Here is a 21,443-nt window from a genome sequence, read left to right as displayed (position 1 = left end):
CGAGAGGGGATTGTGACAGTGATGGGGAAGGAGGGAATCCCTTTGACTCACCCCGTCTCCTTCAGGAGTCACAGAGTATGAAATGACATTTTTCCTACCCCACTTTGTTCTATTTCAATCTATTACACATGAAGAAAATGGTAGAAAAAAATATTTCTGTCCTGCAAAACCCCGAGCAAGGTGAGAACAACTGGGATTGAGACAATCTGTCCCCAAGGGGGAACACGGTGACTATCAATCACTTTGTAATGGGGGAATGGTATCAACGTGATCCTCGGGGTTTATCTAAACTAGGAAAAACGATGGAGGTGAGCTCAGGTCAAGGGGAAAGCTAACCCCAGCCACTCTACCCAGGTTATGTCTGCACTACAAATGTAGTTGTGTTGTTACAAGATCTCTAAACTGAGCGGCTACCTCCATGTACAATCCCAGTGGAGACAAGGCACGGGCCATTTTTACTTCAGTGTAGCTAGTCAAGGTGAACACTATCTCCCGCACATGGTGCTGATGGATATTTCTGGCAGGAGAAGGACACACTCCCAGGACTTATAAAGTAAAGGAGTTGATAAAGGATGATGTGATTCATCCCAAATGGGAAGGGGCAAAAGACAGAGGCAGGCAACTCACGTAAAGCTGAGAGACTACACTGAAGAAAATGGTACAAACTACGTGGGAATTTGCTACTGTATTTTACAAAAAATCTTTGGCCAGCCCTAAGACATTTATGGCGGCGGTTCTCAACTGGAGGTCCGGGGGCCCCTGGGGTTCTGCAAGCCCTTTCAGGGAGTCCGTGGGGACCCACAGTTGAGACCCCAAGTCTCAGCTCCCCACCACAGGGCTGAAACCCCAAGCTCCCCTCCCCCCAACCACTGAATCCAGGAGCAGCACGGGGCTGAAACCCTGAGCTCCCCTCTTTCCCTCCCCCACCGAAGCTGGGAGCAGTGCAGGGCTGAAACCCTGAGCTCCCCTCCCGCCCCTGAAGTCAGAGCGGCAGGGAGCTGAAACCCTGAGCTCCCGCAACAGAATCCGGGAGCGGCACAGGGCTGAAGCCCTGAGCCCATGAGCAAAGTTGAGGAGGCACCCCGCCCCCCAACTGCAGTGCCTTACCCAGAACGTGGCAGTCCTGGGGGCAGCTCTACCCCCTCCACTCCCTCAGCCCCCCTCAAGCCCCACCTCTCCCATCTCTGACCTGGCCAATCTGGAGCCAGGCAGTGCGGGGCAGCTGCTCTTCTGGCTGCTGGTGTCATGGGGGAATGCCAGGGCTGCCCACTCCATCTGCTGCTGGTACCCAGGGTTGCAGCTGCTCCTCAGCTCCCAGCCTGCTTTGACTGCTCATGCAGCCAGTTACAGCTGCCCAGGCAGGGACCTGGCTCCGAGGCCAGCAGAGCCGTTGGGGAGCAGCCACCAGCACAAAGCCCCAGACAGGTGGGTGGCTGCTGAGGTGAGGCAGGGGGTGGAGGTGGACCCGGCTGTGTGGAGCTAGCCCAAGCCTTGCCAGCCCTTACCCCCCGCAGAATAGAAGTCAAAGTATACCTACGCCCAAGGGTCCCACCCCCGGGCCCAGATCCCTGAGTCGCTACCCACCCGTTGGGGGCCCTGGAGTTTTTATAGCAGGTTGAGGGGGCCTCAGAAAGAAAAGGTTGAGAAGCCCTGATTTACGGCGTTACTCGCCTGTGTGGATTCTCTTATGTTTGATGAAAATTGAGCTCTTATTAAAACTTTTCCCACACTCAGGGCATGTGTAGTTTGTCACTCCTCTATGGATTCGCTGATGACTAATAAGGGCTGAGCTCCGACGGAAGCTTTTCCCACACTCAGAGCATGAGGAGAGTGTCTTCCCTACATGGACTCTCTGATGTGTGATGAGGTTTGAGCTCCGATTGAAGCTTTTCCCACACTCAGAGCATGCGTAGGGTCGCTCTCCCGTGTGGATTCGCTGATGTGTGAGAAGGTGTGAGCTCTGGCTGAAGCTTTTCCCGCACTCAAGGCAGGTGTAGGGTGTCTCCCCAGTGTGAATTCGCCGATGTTTGTTCAGATTTGAGCTGTGGTTGAAGGTTTTCCCACACTCAGGGCATGTGTAGGGTTTCTCTCCTGTGTGGATTCTCCAATGCCTAATAAGGTCTGAACTCTCACTGAAGCTTTTCCTGCACTCAGAGCACGAGTAGGGTGTCTCACCCGTGTGGATTCGCTGATGTGTGATAAGGTTTGAGCTGTGGTTGAAGCTTTTCCCACACTCAGAGCACGTGTAGGGTCGCTCTCCCGTGTGGATTCGCCGATGTGTGATAAGGTGTGAACTCTGGGTGAAGCTTTTCCCGCACTCAAGGCAGGTGTAGGGCGTCTCTCCAGTGTGGATTCTCCGATGTGTGATCAGGTTTGAGCTGTGGTTGAAGCTTTTCCCACACTCAGGGCACGTGTAGGGTTTCTCTCCTGTGTGGATTATCCAATGCCTAATAAGGTCTGAACTCTCACTGAAGCTTTTCCTGCACTCAGAGCACGAGTAGGGTGTCTCACCCGTGTGGATTCTCCGATGCGTGATAAGAGTAGCTCTCCGACAGAAGCTTTTCCCACACTCAGAGCACATGTAAGGTGTCTCTCCTGTGTGAATTCTCTGATGTGTGATGAGGTGTGAGCTGTGATTGAAGCGTTTCCCGCACTCAGGGCATGTGAAGGGCGTCTCTCCAGTGTGGATTCTCCGATGGGTGATCAGGGCTGAGCCGTGACTGAAGCTTTTCCCACACTCAGAGCATCTGTAGGGAGTCTCTTTTGTGTGGATTCTCCGATGTGTGATAAGGTTTGAGTTCCGATTGAAGCTTTTCCCACATTCAGAGCATGTGTAGGGTCTCTCTCCGGTGTGGATTCTCCGATGTGTGATGAGGTGTGAGCTCCGGTTGAAGCTTTTCCCACACTCAGGGCATGTGTACGGTCTCTCTCCAGTGTGGATTCTCCGATGTGCGATGAGGGTTGAGCTCTGACTAAAACTTTTTCCACACTCAAGGCATGTGTAGGGTCTCTCTCCCATGTTCATTCTTTCATGTCAAATAATGTCTAATAACGTACCGAAGCTTTTCTCTGGCCTATGTTGACTCTCACAGGCTTTTGCCTCTGCACAACTTCAAGGAACTTTCCCTTTGGATCTTCCTGCTAACGTCCGATGTGGTTCTACTTGCTCAGCATCTTCCTGCTGTAGATTCTGCTCCAGTTTCACTCACCATCCGATCACCTGGAAGTATAGAGAGAGAATTCAGACATAAGTCACTCCCTGTGCTGGGGAGAAAGGAAACCCCAGAGAGGAATGGGAAAAGGTGGGCCCAAACCAAAATAAGTGCCGGAGACATCAAACAAAACAGGATTTGATCCGAACCCCTTCCACAACCTGCCCTGCCTAAAGTCCTTCCCCAGAGGATAGAGAAGAGAGGGTCATTTCTGGGTCCACTTCCCAGTCATGGGGAAGGAAGATTGGGGAGGGAGCTACAGCCAGATGTCAGTCAGGAGAGGAGTGAAGTCATGAGTGACATTTGCCATGAGGATGCCACACCTGCTGGAAACCATTCTGAAGTCGGAGAGCTCACAAGACCTTTGTAGGGAATCCCAAATGTTTGCTTCATTCATGGACAGTTTCTGAGTTGGTTAGCTGAGTCCTCACCTGTCTGGGCACCTTTCTGGAACTCTCCTTCCTCAGAGCCCTGGAGATCTGGGACCCACCGCTCTTCCCCTCGTTCCAGGCAGGAGATCACATCAGGTTTGGAAACTGGAAACCCTGAGTAAGAAAAACAAGGGAGATCAGCTGAATTTGTGGGATACTTGTCACAAATAGCATTCCATGGTTTTACCCTCAGCTCATTTTTAAGCACCCCGGGGCCAGCTTCCATAGTTCTAAGCATCAGGACCATTATTATTAATCGTATTCATTACACTAGTGCGAAAGAGCCAATAAAAATCAGGGCCCCATTGTTCCAGGCATTGTATAAACACAGAGTAGTAGACGCTCCATGCCCTGAGGACCTTACAATCTATATAGCCAAGAAACACATACCGAGTGGTGGAAGGAATTAGAATACATGAGCAGAGTGAACAATGTAATGGCAGACAGACATGATAACACAGGCATATCTTGATACTATTGTATTTAACTGTGATGCGGTACACAAACCCCACACTGGGCCTGATGGGGTTAAAGGACACTACCCAGCCCCAGGCCTGCGGAGCATGCTTCAGCTGGAGGAGCAGGTTAAAAGATGCTTAGAAGCCCAGGGAAATGGGGGAGAGGGAACAGGCTAAGGGAAAACAGGTCCTTCGCCTGAAAAGCCAATTGGAAGGTTGGACCTTGGATGGAACAGCGACAGTGGTGTGGCCCCCAGGCCATGCCTTCTCCAAACCCTGCCCCCCCTTTTCTCACAACCAGCAGACCCCACAGGGCTCTGCTCTTTTGAACTCGGGGGGAGCTTGAATGGGAGATGAAACACTGACCAGAGATCTCGGAAGAGGCAGTTGCCAAGGTGGAGAACTACCTGATGTCCCTTGGCTATTTTTAGTGCGCAATGGTTCTCAAACTGTGGGTCGTAATCCCAAAGTGGGTCATGACCCTGTTTTAATGGGCTCACCAGGGCTGACTTAGACTTGCTGGGGTCTGGGGCCGAAGCCTGAGGGCTCGAGCCCTGGGCAGCGGAGCTCAGGTTACAGGCCCTTGCCTGTGGCTGAAGCCCTTGCCTTCGGCTTTGCCCGCACCATCCAGGACGGCAGCGTTAGGGCAGGCTCAGACTTTGGTCCTCCCTTCTGGGGCTGTGTAGTAACTGGACTTAACTATCTTGAGTCATTTTTAGGGTTGTCAATTAATTGCAGTTAACTGAAGGAAAAAAGAGCCCACATCATGCCCCATTGCCCCCAGAAGGCCTCTCATTGCAGGGACTGACACCCCCCCACTGCGCCATCCTCCAATGCCACCAGCTGGCCCCTCACACTGGGGGCTGACACCCTCCCGCATCATGCCCCAATGCCCCTGGCCACTTGTTCCAGGGGCTGTCCCCCCCGCCCCCTCCCCCATTGCCCCTGGTTGGCCCCTCAATCCAGGGACTCCCCCCCGCCCCCTCCCCCATTGTCCCCGGCCGGCCCCATGCTCCAAGGGGCAGCCCATAGAGAACAAGGGCCTGGCAAGCTCAGCCTCCCTGCACCAGCCTCTCTTCCCCTGCCACATGCTGCACACTGTATACGTTATAGTCTGTGTTGTAATCAAAATCAATATATTTGAAAATTTTAGAAAACTTCCAAAATATTTAAATAAATAGTATTCTATTTGATTAATCACAATTAATTTTTTTAATCACTTGATGCCCTAGTAATTTTGTATCATCTGCAAACTTTGCCACCTCACTGTTCACCCCTTTTTCTAGATCATTTAGGAATATACTGAATTGTACTGGGACCAGTACATATCTCTGCAGGACCCTGCTATTTACCTCTCTCCACTATGAAAACTGACCATTTATTCCTACCTATTGTTTTCTATCTTTTAGCCAGTTACCAATCCATGAGAGGACCTTCCCTCTTATGCCATGACTGCTTACTTTGCTTAAGAGCCTTTGGTGAGGGACCTTGTTGAAGGTTTTGTGAAAGTCCAAATACACAATATGCACTGGATCACCCTTATCAATGTTTTTTGACCTGACAAATTATTCTATAAAGGATTAATGAGGCATAATTTCCCTTTACAAAATCATGCTGATTCTTCCACAACCACTCACATTCACTTGTGGGTCTGATCATTCTGTTCTTTATTACAGTTTCAACCAATTTACCGGATACTGAAGTTATACTTACAAGCCTATAAGTACCTGGATCGCCTCTGGAGCCTTTTTTTAAAAAAAAAAAAAACAAAAAAAAAAACCAGTGTCGCATTAGCTGTCTGCAAGCCATCTGGTACAGAACCTGATCTAAGCGATTGTGATGTGATGTTCACCCCACACTACTCTAGGAGGGTCAGTAACTTCCTTCTTCTCCCTGCCCACAGAATTCCGTAAACCTGCACTCCATATACAGGCAGTCTTTTTAAAATGTCCCGACCCCCCCCACTTGTAACACACCATCACCTGAGACCCCACTGGTCTTTCCCTGGCCTCCGCCCTCTTCTTTTCCATGCCCTTTCCCTATGTAGCTTCCTTGATCTTCCTCCCTGACCCTTAAACTGCCGACCCCTTCTGGGAACGTCTGTCTCTACAAACTCCTCTGTTATTCAACTGCCACATCTAGGGTGACGATTTGATGCCGCCTGACCCACAGCGGGGTGCTCTCTGGGAGACATTGAAGGAATGGTTCAAAAATGACAGCATCCATAATGTTGGCCAAATGTTGGGTGTCTAGCCTTAGCCAACAAGTGGCCCAGTCTGTCAGTTTTGGCCATAGTCCTCCTGTCCATCCTGCAGCTCAAAATTTTTTGTCAGTACTTTTCTGCCGAAAGGCCCACCCAGTCTAAGACGGGCACCTGAACCACTTCGTAGTGCCTTTCCCCGCTCGTCACTGAGCGCCAGGTAGGCTGCCTGAGCTTCCCCTGTTCAATAGGGAGGTAACCGTAGGGCCCAGATTCCTTTATTCCGTCCTGCCCCCATAGCCATTCTCCCAAACGTGACCAAAAATCTATTGGGGTCAACCGTGGGGTCCATCTTGCGGAGGCCTAGACCCTGTGCCTGGCTGCTGATCCTACCACAGGGCTCACCACACTTTGTAATAGCTGCTGCTGCTACCTCTGCACTTGCTTCCTTAAAATCCCTGAGGGCTTTTTAGTTCCTCAATCTGCCAGGTGAGCAAGGACAGTCTCTCCGAGTGCTGGGACTGCTGGAAGCTCTGCAAGATGGGCTGCATTTCCTTCTGCTGGTCTACCTGCCATTGTAAAGTTTCCTCCACCTCCTGGCCTGCCAAACTTTTTACACTCGCTCCCCTATCCATGGGGTAATCTACCGTGGACTACATCCAGACTGCCAGACACTTTTGAATGGACCACAAAAATCTTTTAAAAAAAAATTATAACAAGTAAATAAAATTTCTCTGGAGTCTGGACCTTGACTAAACCTTGGGCAAGAAATCTGCACCTTCACAGAAAATAACTGTCTACCCCTGCCTGTCACGTTCTCCACCCCCTGGATAAAGGCAGGATCCCAGACATGCCCCCACGTCTGATGGAGCACGCACTATGCTGGTCCTCTTTGCTTTGCACAGACCACTCAGAGACCTTTTCTTGTGCAGATACACCCTACAGTTTATTTACAGTGTCTCGCTCCACCACCTTTTACATACCAGTGCAGTCACACTGTTCGGAGGTCTGGTCTACACTATAAAGTTAGGCCAACATAAGCCGCCTTGTGCGCAGGTCTACACTTAAAGTTGTCTCCCAGTGATATAAGTGCCAACACAGTAACATCACCTTCCCGAGCAGCTTTGGGCCATGGTCGATATGCATAGGTCAATGCAGCAAGAGTGTAGGTGCTGAGTTACTTAGGTTGACTATAACAGTCCTTCAGCCACTGTCCCACAATGCCCAACACTGACCGCGCTGGTCACGATTGTGAACTCCACTGCCCAGGGGTCATGTGGACAGGAAGCCCCTGCACCCTTTAAACCCATGCACAGGTTTGAAATGCCTTTTCCCGGTTGTCCAGCTTGATGAGCACAACTAGCAGCTCTCCACTGCTGTGGGCAGCTGCCCAGCTGCCCGTGCCAGCCGCATACGCCAGACACACTCCCACCTGGAGCGGGCAGGAGACGTGGGATCTCCTGGGCTGTGGGGAGAAGCGGCTGTGCAAGGAACATCTACGGGCAGACTGCTGGGGGGATGCCGGAGACGGGCTACCACCGGGACCAGCAGCCGTGCCACGTGACAGCCAAGGAACTGCGGCAGGCGCACCCCAAGGCCAGGGAGGCCAGTGATCGATTGGGTGTCGAGCTGCAGATCTGCTGCTCTCACAAGGAGCTGCAGGGCATGTTTGGCTGAGACCCCACCATGACCCTGCACATGACTGTGGATACCGCCGAGGTCCTGCCATGAACAGCAAGGAGGAAGTGGATGAGGAAGAGGAGGAGGAATACGGGGGACAGTCTACCAAGGGATCCAGCTGTGCTGCGAGCCACGACCTGTTTTGATGCCACCGCAGCCCAGCCAATCCCTGCTATCGAGCAGTGGTGCAGGGGAAGGACTCTCGGGTAAGCGTTACATTTATTTCCCATTTTCGTGATGACACCCCCAACTTATCAGGACACAGCTACCTATTCTTCATTGATTCACTCGTACTAGAAGTGGTGGTGGTACGAGAGAGGTAGAGCTGTTCTCTGCTTTTCGTTCCTCACTCAAGTTAGCTGAGGGGACCATGCAGAGCAGTTTATGTCCACAGGGATGTTCTTCGAATTCTGCTGAGTGATCTCGATGAAACTTCCATGGAGGAGCCCTGCAATCCTCTCCTGAAGGTTTCTAGGGATGGCAGCCTTATTTTTTCCTCCATGATAGGACGCTTCCCCACACCATTTGGCAATAACTTCAGCAGGCATCACTGCCTTAAACAGGCTAGCGGCATACGGCCCAAAGCAACTTCAGGATGCCAGCAGCAACTGTTCTCTCTGCCTTTGTTACCCTCAGGAGCGAGATATCAAATAAAACCACCACTAGCTGTACAGAACGGTGCCAGTATTCAGTCTCAGAGCCCCACACTCAGTTTCATGCACCCCAGCAATTCCCTCCCCATTTCCCTCACCCCTGGCAGGCCAGACCATGGCCAGTACGGTTAGTTGCACTGTGATCCAGCACTCCAGAGCAGAAGTGTCCATAAGCAGCTCTTGTTTAACACTCTGGGGGAGAAAGGGATAAACCAGCACTTGCATAACCATGGAAAAGTAACCCTTTCTGTTGGTGTACTCCTTGGCCAGGTGCTCTATGGCCATAATAGGTTTGTGTGTGTCTACTGCTCCACTGCGGTTTGGGAACCCCACAGCTGCAAAGCCATCTGCTATGTTCTGTACATTGCCAAAGGTCACAGTCCTGTGTAGCAGAAGATAATTAATAGATTGAAGGGAAGATAACTCCCAGGCATGAGGATATGTGGGTAAGGCAATTGAACTCAAGAGTGGCACTATTTTCCTCAGACTTTGTCGACAATAAACCTGGCCGAGGCCCTTTGCCACTGAGCTAACCCTGTGGCCTCTCTTTACGAAGAGCGCTGAGGTCTGCTGAATCAGCAACCTGCACTCCCTGCTAGTGCAGAGAACACAGGAGCACCGAGAACGGCAACACTGACAACTCTGCAGTGCGAGCACCACTCCACAGCTCTAACAACACTACTGACCCGACCGCTGATTTGGTAAGTGGAGAGCTGCCCACTCTGGGGTTCACAACCTAAGATGGCAGAAAGCTCCAAGCTAAGGAATCTCCGCATCCCCCAGCTACAGATCCCCCCAGAGTCTGATAAGGTTTGGACACACTGGGTAACGAGTAGAGGTCAAAAAAAAAAAAAGAGGGAAATGGACTGGAATTTGTAAGACAATGGCAGAGACTGTAGCCTTGAAAAAGAACAACAGCAAGAAACGTAAAATATTGCAAACCCTAGCCATGGCTGTTAGATGGCTAAGACAACAAACAAAATTGGCAGGGCAAGTAACAGAAACAAACAAAGATAAAAGAAGCAACAGACACAACACAGCCCGGGAAACCACCAGCTCTGCTGGCAGGGCAGCAAGCAATCCAGACACACGATATGTCACAGCAAGCAGAGAAACAGAAACAGCTGTAGTGAATCTGCAAAAAAGAGAAGTGCCGCCCCCTACTATCCATCTTGGTGGGCAACAACAGGATCCGGGTACTTAGATAGTGCCTGATGGGTGGGGACAGAAATGGAGAAAGGTGGCCCTAGCAAAATTAAGGGATGGAACGGGGATATGTAGAATGACCCAAACCAAGAATAACTAAGCAGCCCATGGGCAGGGGCCATCAGACTGCAACCACCACTGTATGATGAGAGCCATGTTCCAGTGAAACCGAAACCCAGACTGGCGGCTTGTCAGAATGGGAGAAGTAAGCGCACAGGAAGGAGAAATTGCCAGCAATACTTTCCCTAGATTGGTAAATCAGATGGAGGAGGAAACGGAATAGGTCACAGAGCACATTACGCAACAGGACTGCTCTTGATCACAGGAGAGAGTGGATAAAAACGGATTTCAAAGTAAAAAACCTAGAGTACTGGGCCAACACCGGGAATTAATACATTGTCAGAAAAAATGCAGCCAGCAAGAGGAAAAAATTTAGGCTGGCAAACACAGGCTAAACATCTTAAAAATATGCATGGAGTTCCCCAGAAATGGTTAACTGCTGCTGGGAATCCCCGCAATCCATTGGGCATGCAGACAAAAACAGGCATTGGGAGAACAAATTCAGGGTTTGTGGAAGCATGTAGCAACCCCCACTCTCCTCCCAGAGCCAGGAACAAAACCAGGGATACAGGTTTCCAGCCCTCTGCTTTAACCCACAGAGCCCCACTCAGAGCTAATTATAGAACCTTTTTGCTCAAATATTTTCACATACTGATTAAGTTTTCCTTTATAACCTCTCTCAGTTTGCCAAGCTCACTGCTGCTGTCTGTAGTTTAAAATGACCACACAGAGTTAATTAATCTCTGACTCATGTCTCCCTCCCTTCCTATATTGCTTTCCACCTGTTCTCTCCTCGCTTCTGCCCTCTTGGTTTTCAAAGTTATAGTTATTGCAGAAACCCCTGTCGCAGGAAGAAACGGAGCAACTAAAAGCATCACTAAAATACGTAAGGTGGTAACTTTACTTAAATAAGTCCAGTAAAGTAACTCTTCAGCTGTTGCATTCTTGAAGCGTTAGAACAGACTCTTAACTTTTTTGCAGATATGGTTGCTAAGCATCAGAAATGAGAACTCTGCTTCTAATCCTAGCCCCTAACTAACATATGAAATGTAGGTTTTCCTTAGTTTCATGTAGCAGAATCCTGCAGTGCTGTTCCTTGTCAACAGTAAACCTGGCCGAGCGCCTTGGCCACCGAACCGAGCCTGTGGTCCTTCTGAACAACATCGAGGTCTGCTGAACCCACACGCTGCCCTTTCTGCTACTGCACCCAACGCTGAGCTCCAAGAGCAGCGACACTCGCACCACTAGCCCCCCCCGCAGCAGGAACCCCACATACTGCTCGGGTAACAGGGCTCCCGACAGCTGCAGCTCAGACTCAAACACCTCCCCTTTGCGGGGACAGAATCTGGTTTTAGGCGAGCGGCACGGAGCAGGACCTACCTACAGCTCTTCTACACTCAGACACGGAGCCTGCTCCCCAGAAACAATCCCACCCTTGCTACACTCACCAGCCCCATCTCCATTAGTCACAGGCAATGTTCCCTTTAATTTTTTCCACCCATGTGCGGAATAAATTTTGTTATGTGCACAAGATAATGTGTGCCACTAGTAGAAACAAAAACCTTTATATATATTTTTTAAAAGTTACCAATAGGGATAATTACTCCAGCCAGGACAAGTTGGGCATTTTAGAACTCACTACTCAAAAAATTAAATCTAAGTATAAGAGAGAAATAAAAATTATGCAATGCACAGAGCATTCAAAAAACTAAAACAACACACTTTGAAAGAATAAAATTACAGAAAATGTATGTGCATTGCAGGAAGTACCAACAACATCAGTATCGGGAGATGTGTGACACACAAAGAGACTGTAGGTGTGCTGGCTGCTGGGGAAGATTCTGAGAGACGCCCATCCGCTGTCTCTTTAAGGCACACACTGAAAGCTCTCCTCCTGAACCATGTCCCCTCACAGGGGGAAAACTGTGTGTGTGTGTCTGTGTCTGTCTCCACACACAAACACACACACAGTGTGCTGGCTACTAGGGAAGTCTCTGGGAGACCGTGCACTGTCTCTTAAGACACTCACACACCCGAAGGTGCGTTCAGACCTCAAAGCTGCTGCAAGTTCTGAGCCCTGTCCCCTCTACACTGCTCTGCAGAGATGGGGTACTGGGGCTGGGGGAGGGGGACCCCCTGACATCAATTCTCTCTCCACCACCAACCCTGCACAGCCAGCAGGAGGGTCCCGGGGACAGCTGCAGGAGCAATGTGGCTGCAAAGCAGCGGGGGCAAGGGGCATCTGAACACATGCTGCCGGCTCCATGTGTGTGGCTCTGCTAATCAACTGCACAGCACTTGAATCTCTCCTGGGCAGCCGCCCAATGGCGCAGCTTACAGGAACACAGTCACTGGATTTCCCTCCAAAATCTTTCACTTATCCATCATTAAACACACAGACAGCTCTCCTATCCCACCCCACAGCTGACAATCCCCATGGCAGGGAAAACCCTGTGCTGACACAAACTACACAACTCAGCGTGCAAATGATATGGACTGGATGCTCAAGGTACATATGCACCTCTTCCCCTTGATCAGGCCAGGGGGACTCAGACCCACAGCTCCTCATTCACAACCACAGCTCTGCGACAATCCTCAAATTAATCCCCAGATTTCCTCATCTCACAATCACACCTCTACCCAGCTGCTCCAACTCATGCCTCTGCCATTCACTACAGCTTCACATAGCCCAGTGAATGCAGCTGGAGTACATGTGGCTAACGCCCAGTGGTTACTGCCAACTCCAAGGGGGCAGAGTTAAGGTTGCACAGGCAGGGACCTTCACTCTGGATTTCCTACTTTTGAGAGGTTTGAGTGTTGCTGAACTCGACCTGCTGGAAGGGCTCAGAACAGCACTGGGCACCCTTAGCGCTGCATTAATGAAGTTGTCAGGGAATATGGATGTTCAATAAACAAACAGAAAAGGATGGTTCCCCACCCCACCTGCCATTCACAGGCCCAGACAAGGCAACTTGAAAGGGGAAAGGAAGGGGGATGGAGCTAGGAGGTTCCCTGGCAGTGGGAGGGGGTAGCAGCAGGGATGACTGGCAGCGAGGATGGGGGGAGCAGGGTTGGGTCATGGTGAGGGGCAGCAGCTGGGACTGGGAGGTCTCCATGTGGGAGATTTGTTTCTCCCTTCCATGCCCTGTTTCCAGTAGAGAATGGGCATCCTGGGGAACGGCTCAGGGCAACAAATTCCCTACCAAGCAAGGACAAAGCACTGCAGATCCAAGGGGTAGTGTTAGGATATAGATATTCAGGCCTGTCGGTAAAGGCCTGTACTCGAAGAATTTAGGTGTGTTCTTATCCCTTGGCTAGTTATAGAGGTATAAAAGAAAGAATCTGAGGCCCTGTGCTTAGCCAGACGCCTTTGGCTCAGCAACAGAGGCAGCCATAAGCTGGGAAGCGACTGGTCACATCCTCACATTCCAAACTAGTCACATTGAAAGAAGGTGCTATTGGGCTGTTAGGAATACAATCCTGTCCTGATAGTGCCTGTCACCTCCAGAGAAAGGGAAGCGCCTAGAAAATGTAAAAGGAAACTTAGTTTGATAGCATCCTGTCTGGCAAGAACTCACTTATCAATAGCTGGGATGTGAAATCCTCACTTCTGTATTGTTTTGTCATTATAGTTCCCACTTTGCTATTGTTTGTCTGTATAATCTCTGTCCGGTTCTGTGATTGTTTCTGTCTGCTGTATAATTAATTTTGCTGGGTGTAAACTAATTAAGGTGGTGGGATATGATTGGTTACATAATCATGTTACGATGTGTTAGGATTGATTAATTAAATTTCAGGAAAATGATTGGTTAAGGTATAGCTAAGCCTAACTCAAGTTTTACTATATAGTCTGTAGTCAATCAGGAAGTGGATGTGTGTGTGTGAGAGAGGGGAGATGGGAACAGGGAATGGGGGTAAGGAAATTGGAATCATGTTTGGCTAAGGGCAGGAATGGGAAAAGGGACACAGGTGTAAGGCTCTGTGGTATCAGAGCTGGGAAGGAGGATACTAAGGAAGGAAACTGGAATCATGCTTGCTGGAAGTTCACCCCAATAAACACTGAATTGTTTGTACCTTTGGACTTCGGGTATTGTTGCTCTCTGTTCATGTGAGAAGGACCAGGGAAGGAAGGGGGTGAAGGAATAAGCCCCCTAACAGGTAGGAAGTGGGACCGCTAAACACTGAGGATGGAGTGGAGGTCAAGGATAATCTAGACATGGCCCAATATCTAAACAAATACTTTGTCTCAGTCTTTAATAAGGCTAATGAGGATCTTAGGGATAATGGTAGCATGACAAATGGGAGTGAGGATATGGAGGTAGATATTACCATATCTAAGGTAGAAGCGAAACTCGAACAGCTTAATGGGACTAAATCAGGGGGCCTAGATAATCTTAATCTGAGAATATTAAAGGAATTGGCACCCGAAATTGCAAGCCCATTAGCAAGAATTTGTAATGAATCTGTAAACTCAGGGGTTGTACCGTATGATTGGAGAATTGCTAACATAGTTCCTATTTTTAAGAAAGGGGAAAAAACGTGATCCGGGTAACTACAGGCCTGTTAGTTTGACATCTGTAGTACGCAAGGTCTTGGAAAAAATTCTGAAGTAGTTAAGGACATTGAGGCCAATGGTAAATGGGACAAAATACAACGTGGTTTTACAAAAGGTAGAGCGTGCTAAACCAACCTGATCTCCTTCTTTAAGAAAGTAACAGATTTTTTAGACAAAGGAAACGCAGTGGATCTAATTTTACCTAGATTCCAGTAAGGCGTTTGATACTATGCCACATGGGGTATTATTAAATTGGAAAAGACAGGGATCATCATGAAAATTGAAAGGTGGATAAGGAATTGGTTAAAGGGGAGACTACAATGGGTCCTACTGAAAGGTGAACTGTCAGGCTGGAGGGAGGTTACCAGTGGAGTTCCTCAAGGATCAGTTTTGGGACCAATCTTTTTATTACTGACCTCGGCACAAAAAGTGGGAGTGTGCTAATAAAGTTTGCAAAAAGAAAAGGAGTACTTGTGGCACCTTAGAGACTAACCAATTTATTTGAGCATAAGCTTTCGTGAGCTACAGCTCACTTCATCGGATGCATACTGTGGAAAATACTGAAGACGTTTTTATACACACAAACCATGAAAAAATGGGTGATTATCACTACAAAAGGTTTTCTCTCCCCCCACCCCACTCTCTTGTTGGTAATAGTGAGAGTGGGGTGGGGGGAGAGAAAACCTTTTGTAGTGATAATCACCCATTTTTTCATGGTTTGTGTGTATAAAAACGTCTTCTGTATTTTCCACAGTATGCATTCGATGAAGTGAGCTGTAGCTCATGAAAGCTTATGCTCAAATAAATTGGTTAGTCTCTAAGGTGCCACAAGTACTCCTTTTCTTTTTGCAAATACAGACTAACAAGGCTGTTACTCTGAAACCTAAAAGTTTGCAGAGGATACAAAGCTGGGAGGTATTGCCAATTTAGAGAAGGACTGGGATATCATACAGGAGGATCTGGATGACCTTGTAAACTGGAGTAATAGTAATAGGATGAAATTTAATAGTGAGAAGTGTAAGGTTATGCATTTAGGGATTAATAACAAGAATTTTAGTTATAAGCTGGGGACGCATCAATTAGAAGTAATGGAGGAGGAGAAGGACCTTGGAGTATTGGTTGATCATAGGATGACTATGAGCTGCCAATGTGATATGGCCGTGAAAAAAGCTAATGCAGTCTTGGGATGCATCAGGAGAGGTATTTCCAGTAAAGATCAGGAGGTTTTAGTACCGTTATACAAGGCACTGGTGAGACCTCACCTGGAATACTGTATGCAGTTCTGGTCTCCCATGTTTAAGAAGGATGAATTCAAACTGGAACAGTTACAGAGAAGGGCTACTAGGATGATCCGAGGAATGGAAAACTTGTCTTATGAAAAGAGACTCAAGGAGCTTGGCTTGTTTAGCCTAACTAAAAGAATGTTGAGGGGAGATATGATTGCTCTCTATAAATATATCAGAGGGATAAATACTGGAGAGGGAGAAGAATTATTTAAGCTCAGTACCAATGTGGACACAAGAACAAATGGATATAAACTGGTCATTGGGAAGTTTAGACTTGAAATTAGACAAAGGTTTCTAACCATCAGAGGAGTGAAGTTTTGGAATAGCCTTCCAAGGGAAGCAGTGGGGACAAAAGATCTATCTGGCTTTAAGATTAAACTCGATAAATTCATGGAGGAGATGGTATGATGGCATAACATGATTTTGGCAATTAATTGATCTTTAAATATTCATGGTAAATAGGCCTAATGGCCTGTGATGGGATGTTAGATGGGGTGGGATCTGAGTTACCCAGGAAAGAACTTTCTGTAGGATCTGGCTGGTGAATCTTGCCCATATGCTCAGGGTTTAGCTGATTGCCATATTTGGGGTCGGGAAGGAATTTTCCTCCAGGGCAGATTGGAAGAGGCCCTGGAGGTTTTTCGCCTTCCTCTGTAGCACAGGGCACGGGTCACTTGCTGGAGGATTCTCTGCTCCTTGAAGTCTTTAAACCACAATTTGAGGACTTCAATAGCTCAGACATAGGTGAGAGGTTTTTTGCGGAGTGGGTGGGTGAGATTCTGTGGCCTGCGTTGTGCAGGAGGTCGGACTAGATGATCATAACGGTCCCTTCTGACCTTAGTATCTATGAATCTCTGAAACACCCCAAATCTGAGGAGATTTTAAATTGATACCGGAGAATTAGAGAGAAAATGGGACAAAAGCTGAATGGAGAAATTATAAATAATTTGAGAGAAAAGACTGAAATATTGACATAGATTTTATATCCATATTTGATAATTACAGAGAAATGTGACGGAATCAGGAGAGGATTTTATAAATCTTTCAGAAGGAAGTGGCAAAATCACAGGGGATTTCAAGCTCTTCTTCCCCCTCCCCCGGCCAATTTCCTGACTGCTCCTAACTCACACTGTCTCTCCCTCCATCTCTGTCCTTCCCTGACCCTTCCCTGCCTGGCATCTCCACACCCCAAACACACAAAGGGGAACCTCACGGAGCTGGTCTCTTCCCCTCCTCAATCCCCAGTTTTGCCACTGGGCAGATCCTGGCAGGAGATCAATGGCTCAGTGCTGTTAAGGCAGCTCGGATCCCGCCCACAGGTGCATTAACAACAAGTAGCAGATTCCCAGGGGCTGGGAGATCCCAGGCGCCTGGAGACATTTGTGCAGAGTCACTTTTCTGACCATCCCCCGGTCTCTCTCAGTCACCTGGAGCCTCTGGCTCAGCAGTTGGAGTTGGCAGAGCCTGGGGCTGCCTCAGGGGGCTAGTTCCAGCCACTAGAGGAAGTCCCCGCCTGGGCTGGGCAGGGAGGAGCCTTTCATGAAGGTCTCTCCACAGCACAGACCCTGCTGAGGAGCAGCAGCGGCTCAGCCTGGGCTCCCAGAGCACAGGGGAGGCAGCACCATCCCACCTGAGAAACTCAACCCTGATATCTTGAGTAAAGAGACAGAGAGAGCAGCCTCCCCTCCCTTAGCAACAGCCAGAGCCCTCTGGTGACAGCAGCTAAGGACACCACTTCCCCGATCTTATCGGCTCCTATGTTAATCCAGAGCCACTCCTTTTCCTTCCTTGCAGCAACTCTGGAGTCAATGAGAGCAGAAATGTGACACTGGAGGGAGGATGCCAAAATCTGTTTAACCACATCCCGGGGAGGGGAGGTTTCAGGCCTTCCCCTCCTCCCCTACTTCTGGAGCAAGGGCTCAGAGTAACTATTGTCCCTCCAAACCCTGAACATCCTACAGTTCTGAAGGGGAGAGAAACAAAATTTGTGGCGATTTTATATTAGTATTTGATCAATGGAGAGAAAATTATCACTGCCCCGACCGGCCATTCACATAGCCCTGGGCAATGCTGCTTTAACAGGAGACGGGAGGCGGTGGAGGAGCCAGACAATTCAATAAACTTCCATGCTCTATCACTGGCTAATAATGGCCACCATGGACCCAGCCAAGAGGTGGCTGGGTCTCAGCACTGCAGGAAGAGACCCCTCATGGGGACCGTTCACCACGGGCTCTGGGGACCCTTCTGGTGAAAGCAGCTATCGGAACGTGAGGAGTTAGTACAGGAGGATGGAGCGTCTCAGCCACTCTGGGCGCTGCCCAGGGGAACAGGGACCCACCCACACACAGAGCAGCCCCCTGAGGGGAGTTAATGTCTCACACTGACTGGGGAAAGGAAAAGTCAGTCAGGGTCTGGGAGACACTGGATAGTGTAAAAAGAAAAGGAGTACTTGTGGAACCTTTGTTAGTCTCTAAGGTGCCACAAGTACTCCTTTTCTTTTTGCAGATACAGACTAACACGGCGGCTACTCTGAAACTGGACAGTGTGAGGCCCAGATGGTGTGAAGCCCTGCCTGGGATGTGAATCTGAAGTGGGGCAAGTCACCCTGATCAGCAACCCTGTGAATTTTAATGGAGACAAAGGGGAAAACAAATGGTTCTCAAATGTGAGTGGGAAAGTTGATCACTGGGGAATTTAACCCCTCTGCAACCTCCACTATAGAGAATGACTCAAGGCAACAAGTTCCCTCCAAACAGGAGAAGGGTCTGAACAATATGGAGAACACCTCAAAGCCTAAGAGGATTTTTTTAATTCAATAATTTATGGGAAATGCTAAAATCCGAAATGTGACATCAGTGTTCAGTAATTAAAAAGAAAAAGGAGCAAATATGAGGAATTTGTCACAAATTAGACGAAAGTGGAAAAGTCTGAGGGATTTTATATCAATAGTTGATACAAGATAAAGAGGTAAAATCTGAGTGGATTTCATATCAATATTTGATCATTAGGGAGAGAAAGAGAAAAACGTACAAGGATTTTATATTAATCAATATTTAAGAATTTAAGAAAATGACATCTGAGGAGATTTGATGTTAATATCAAATGATTAGATGGGGAAAAACTCAGGGGATAATAAATCATCGATAACGAGAGAGAAAATGGGGCAAAACATTCAGGAATTTTGCGTCAATATTTTAGAACTGAGGAGAAAATGGGGCAAAAACGAAACATTTCCTAATATAAGAGGAAAACACCAACACCTGAGGGGACTTGTCAACACTGAAGAATTGGAGGGAAAAGTGGGAACGTTTAAGGGGATTTGTGATGGGATGCAGCTGGCCTTTGCAGCTCCCTACAGGAGACCCCACGATCCTACTACATCCTGCCCCAGGAAACAGCAAAGGTGGGTCCTCTGGGCCTCTCTAGGGCCGACCCAGGCCTCCCAGAAGCAGCCACTCAGAGCCCGGGAGGCTCAGAGAAAAGGAGCGGCGGGCACAGCAGCTCAGTCCCTGGCTGGACGGAAGGAGTAAAGCAGGGGGGCTCTTCCCTGGCCTGGTGCGAGAGAAGAAGCGGAGGACGGCGCCCCTGCGACAGGGCTGCAGACGGAAGGGCCCCGTAGGAAGAGGCCCAGGGAAACAGCAGGGATGGACTGGAGCGAGCAGTACGTGGCCGCTGTGTCGAGGGTCCCCAGGTTGGAACCTGGGGCAATGGCTGGGCCTGGGTTCCCCTGGCAACAGGGAAAATGGTGTAACCCCCAAAAGGGGACAGGCCTCGTTTGGGAGCCTGACCGAAGGGCTGAATGTAACGGGCCGGGAGCTGGGGCTGAAGGCCCTAGCCGGGGAAGCAGACTGCTTCTTGGGGGGACTCTAATACCCCGGCAGGGCTCACTGGGACTTTGGGCCTCGGCCAGGCGGCCGACCACGGAATTCCCCCCAAGCCGGCCGGCGGCCTGCAGGGGACGCCGGGGGAGACGAGGTCTGGGATGCTGCACCCCGCTGCTCCGAGATGCTCCCGAGGCCAGTGCCCCACCGGGCCCTTATCCGGCCACGTACAACGAACAGCGCAAGGCGATGGGTCCCCCTTGCCTGACAGCCACGGGGCGGCGGGGAGCCCTGGGCCGTGCTGCCTTCCCGGGAGCAGGGAGCGTGGAGGAGCCGGGAGGCCCCGGGGGTGGGCAGTGGGGTCTGGCAGCTCCTGGCTGAAGGGGCCGGGGGAGCAGCGGGGCCGGGCAGAGAAAGCGGCACAAGCCGTGGCCGAGAGCGGAGGACTCCGTCGCGGGAGGCGAAGGGGAAGCGACGGGGGTTTTACTCCCCATGGCTCACGCCGGAGCAGCGGGGCCGAGCCGGGAGGGTTGTGTCGGGCCGGGCGGGGGAAGAGGTGACACCAGAGGGGATTTCACCGCCCCCCCCGTGCGGGCCCCGGCTCTTCCCCCCCCCCACGGAAGGTCCTGGCTGCACCGAGCTGGGCAAAGCCACCGCAGCTCACACGCTCTCTCCGCCCTGTCCCGGGGCAGCCCCGGCCGGCGCAGACCCAGCGCGGGAGCAGACCCCGGCCCGGCCCGGCCCCTCGGTTACCTGGTCTCCGGCCCGGGGCGAGGCCCAGCCCCGCGGGGGAAGCCCGCTCCGGCCGGGCGCAGCAGCCGCGGCCCCGAAGGTCTCCCCGTGGCCCAGCCGCGTGGAGCGGCCGCTGCTCAGCCCGGGCTCCCGGCGGAGGGAGGCAGCAGCGCCCTGCAACGTCCCACCCCCAGCCTGGGGCGGCTGGGACCTGCTCGGCCCTTTGTTCTCCCCAGCGCCGCCCGCCCGCTCCCGCCTCCCGGCCCCGCCCGCTCCGCGGCTCCAGCCCCTCCCCGGCCCCCCCCGGGCGGGCAGAGTCTGGGCGGGGGCAGACCAGGTCCCAGGAGGGGCAAAGAGCTGGGGCCGGGCGGGGGCAGGAGCCGGGGTGAGCATGGGGCAGGGGCGGGGGGGCATTTTCCCCTCTCCCAGGATGGTACGTTTCAGCAGCGGCTTCCCAGGGCTGCCTTCTCAAAGGCCCAGTGCGTCCCAGCGCCTGGCCTGGCTGCTCTGCCCTGTCTGACTTCATGTATTCAGCTACCAGAGGAGCGTGGACTCGGGGAAATATTTTACATACACCCCTCAAGGTACAATGGCCATACGCATTTTTAGTGTTTAAAAGAATCCTTCCTCAGCCACGTGTCCACATAAAGCCGCATAACAGTTTACAAATCTGTCTTAGCTACCCTTCTGATTCCCCGAATCGGTCTCCTTTTCTTGTTAGCCGCTGTCAATGTAGTTTCACTCTACCAATGTAAAGGCTTGTCCCCTTACTAGCATTCAGTGGGGGTGTTTGGCGGGCGAGCTCCCACTACCAAAAGGGGAGAGGCCAGTGCTCCAGGTCAGCCCGAATGACAGGGCGGGCAGGCTAACCAGGGAGTCAGGAGGGTCCCCTCCTTCCTGTGAGCTGGAATTGCCTGGGTCAGACAGAGTGGGGCCGAGCTAAGGAGAAAGCAGGGGCCCGAGCTGAGCTGGGGAGTGGAGCCGTGCCAGCCAGCAGAGTCACAGACGCAGCCCAGGGGGAGCAGATCCTGTGCTGGGCGCAGAGCTGCGGGCGCAGAGCCAGGTGTGGTGAGCAACTGGGGCCAGCCAAGGGGGGACCTTGGGCAATGGGCCCAGCGCAGAAAGACACCCCCAGCCAAGCGTCCTTGC

At 50.7% G+C, this 21,443-nt stretch overlaps 1 protein-coding gene and 1 long non-coding RNA gene across 2 annotated transcripts in view; both read right to left on the bottom strand.

Moving 5' to 3' along the window:
- Positions 1-970: 970 nt before the first annotated feature.
- The window catches only part of LOC144272475 (uncharacterized), a 71,424-nt gene continuing 50,951 nt past the window's right edge, over positions 971-21,443 (bottom strand). Inside the window, exon 6 of the mRNA XM_077830554.1 lies at positions 971-3,019. Within this exon, the coding sequence (XP_077686680.1) occupies positions 1,664-3,019 (1,356 nt within the window). The 3' untranslated portion in view covers positions 971-1,663. The remainder of the gene's footprint in view (positions 3,020-21,443) is intronic.
- Positions 3,154-20,499, bottom strand: LOC144272476 (uncharacterized). The gene is made up of 3 exons (XR_013347566.1): positions 20,316-20,499; positions 3,644-3,757; positions 3,154-3,220 (listed from the first exon to the last, which is right to left on the bottom strand). It is a non-coding gene; the product is annotated as an uncharacterized LOC144272476 (long non-coding RNA).

This window comes from Eretmochelys imbricata, chromosome 11 (assembly GCF_965152235.1).
Source record: "Eretmochelys imbricata isolate rEreImb1 chromosome 11, rEreImb1.hap1, whole genome shotgun sequence".
Classification (NCBI taxonomy): domain Eukaryota; kingdom Metazoa; phylum Chordata; order Testudines; family Cheloniidae; genus Eretmochelys; species Eretmochelys imbricata.
This window is presented reverse-complemented; position numbering and strand designations above follow the sequence as displayed.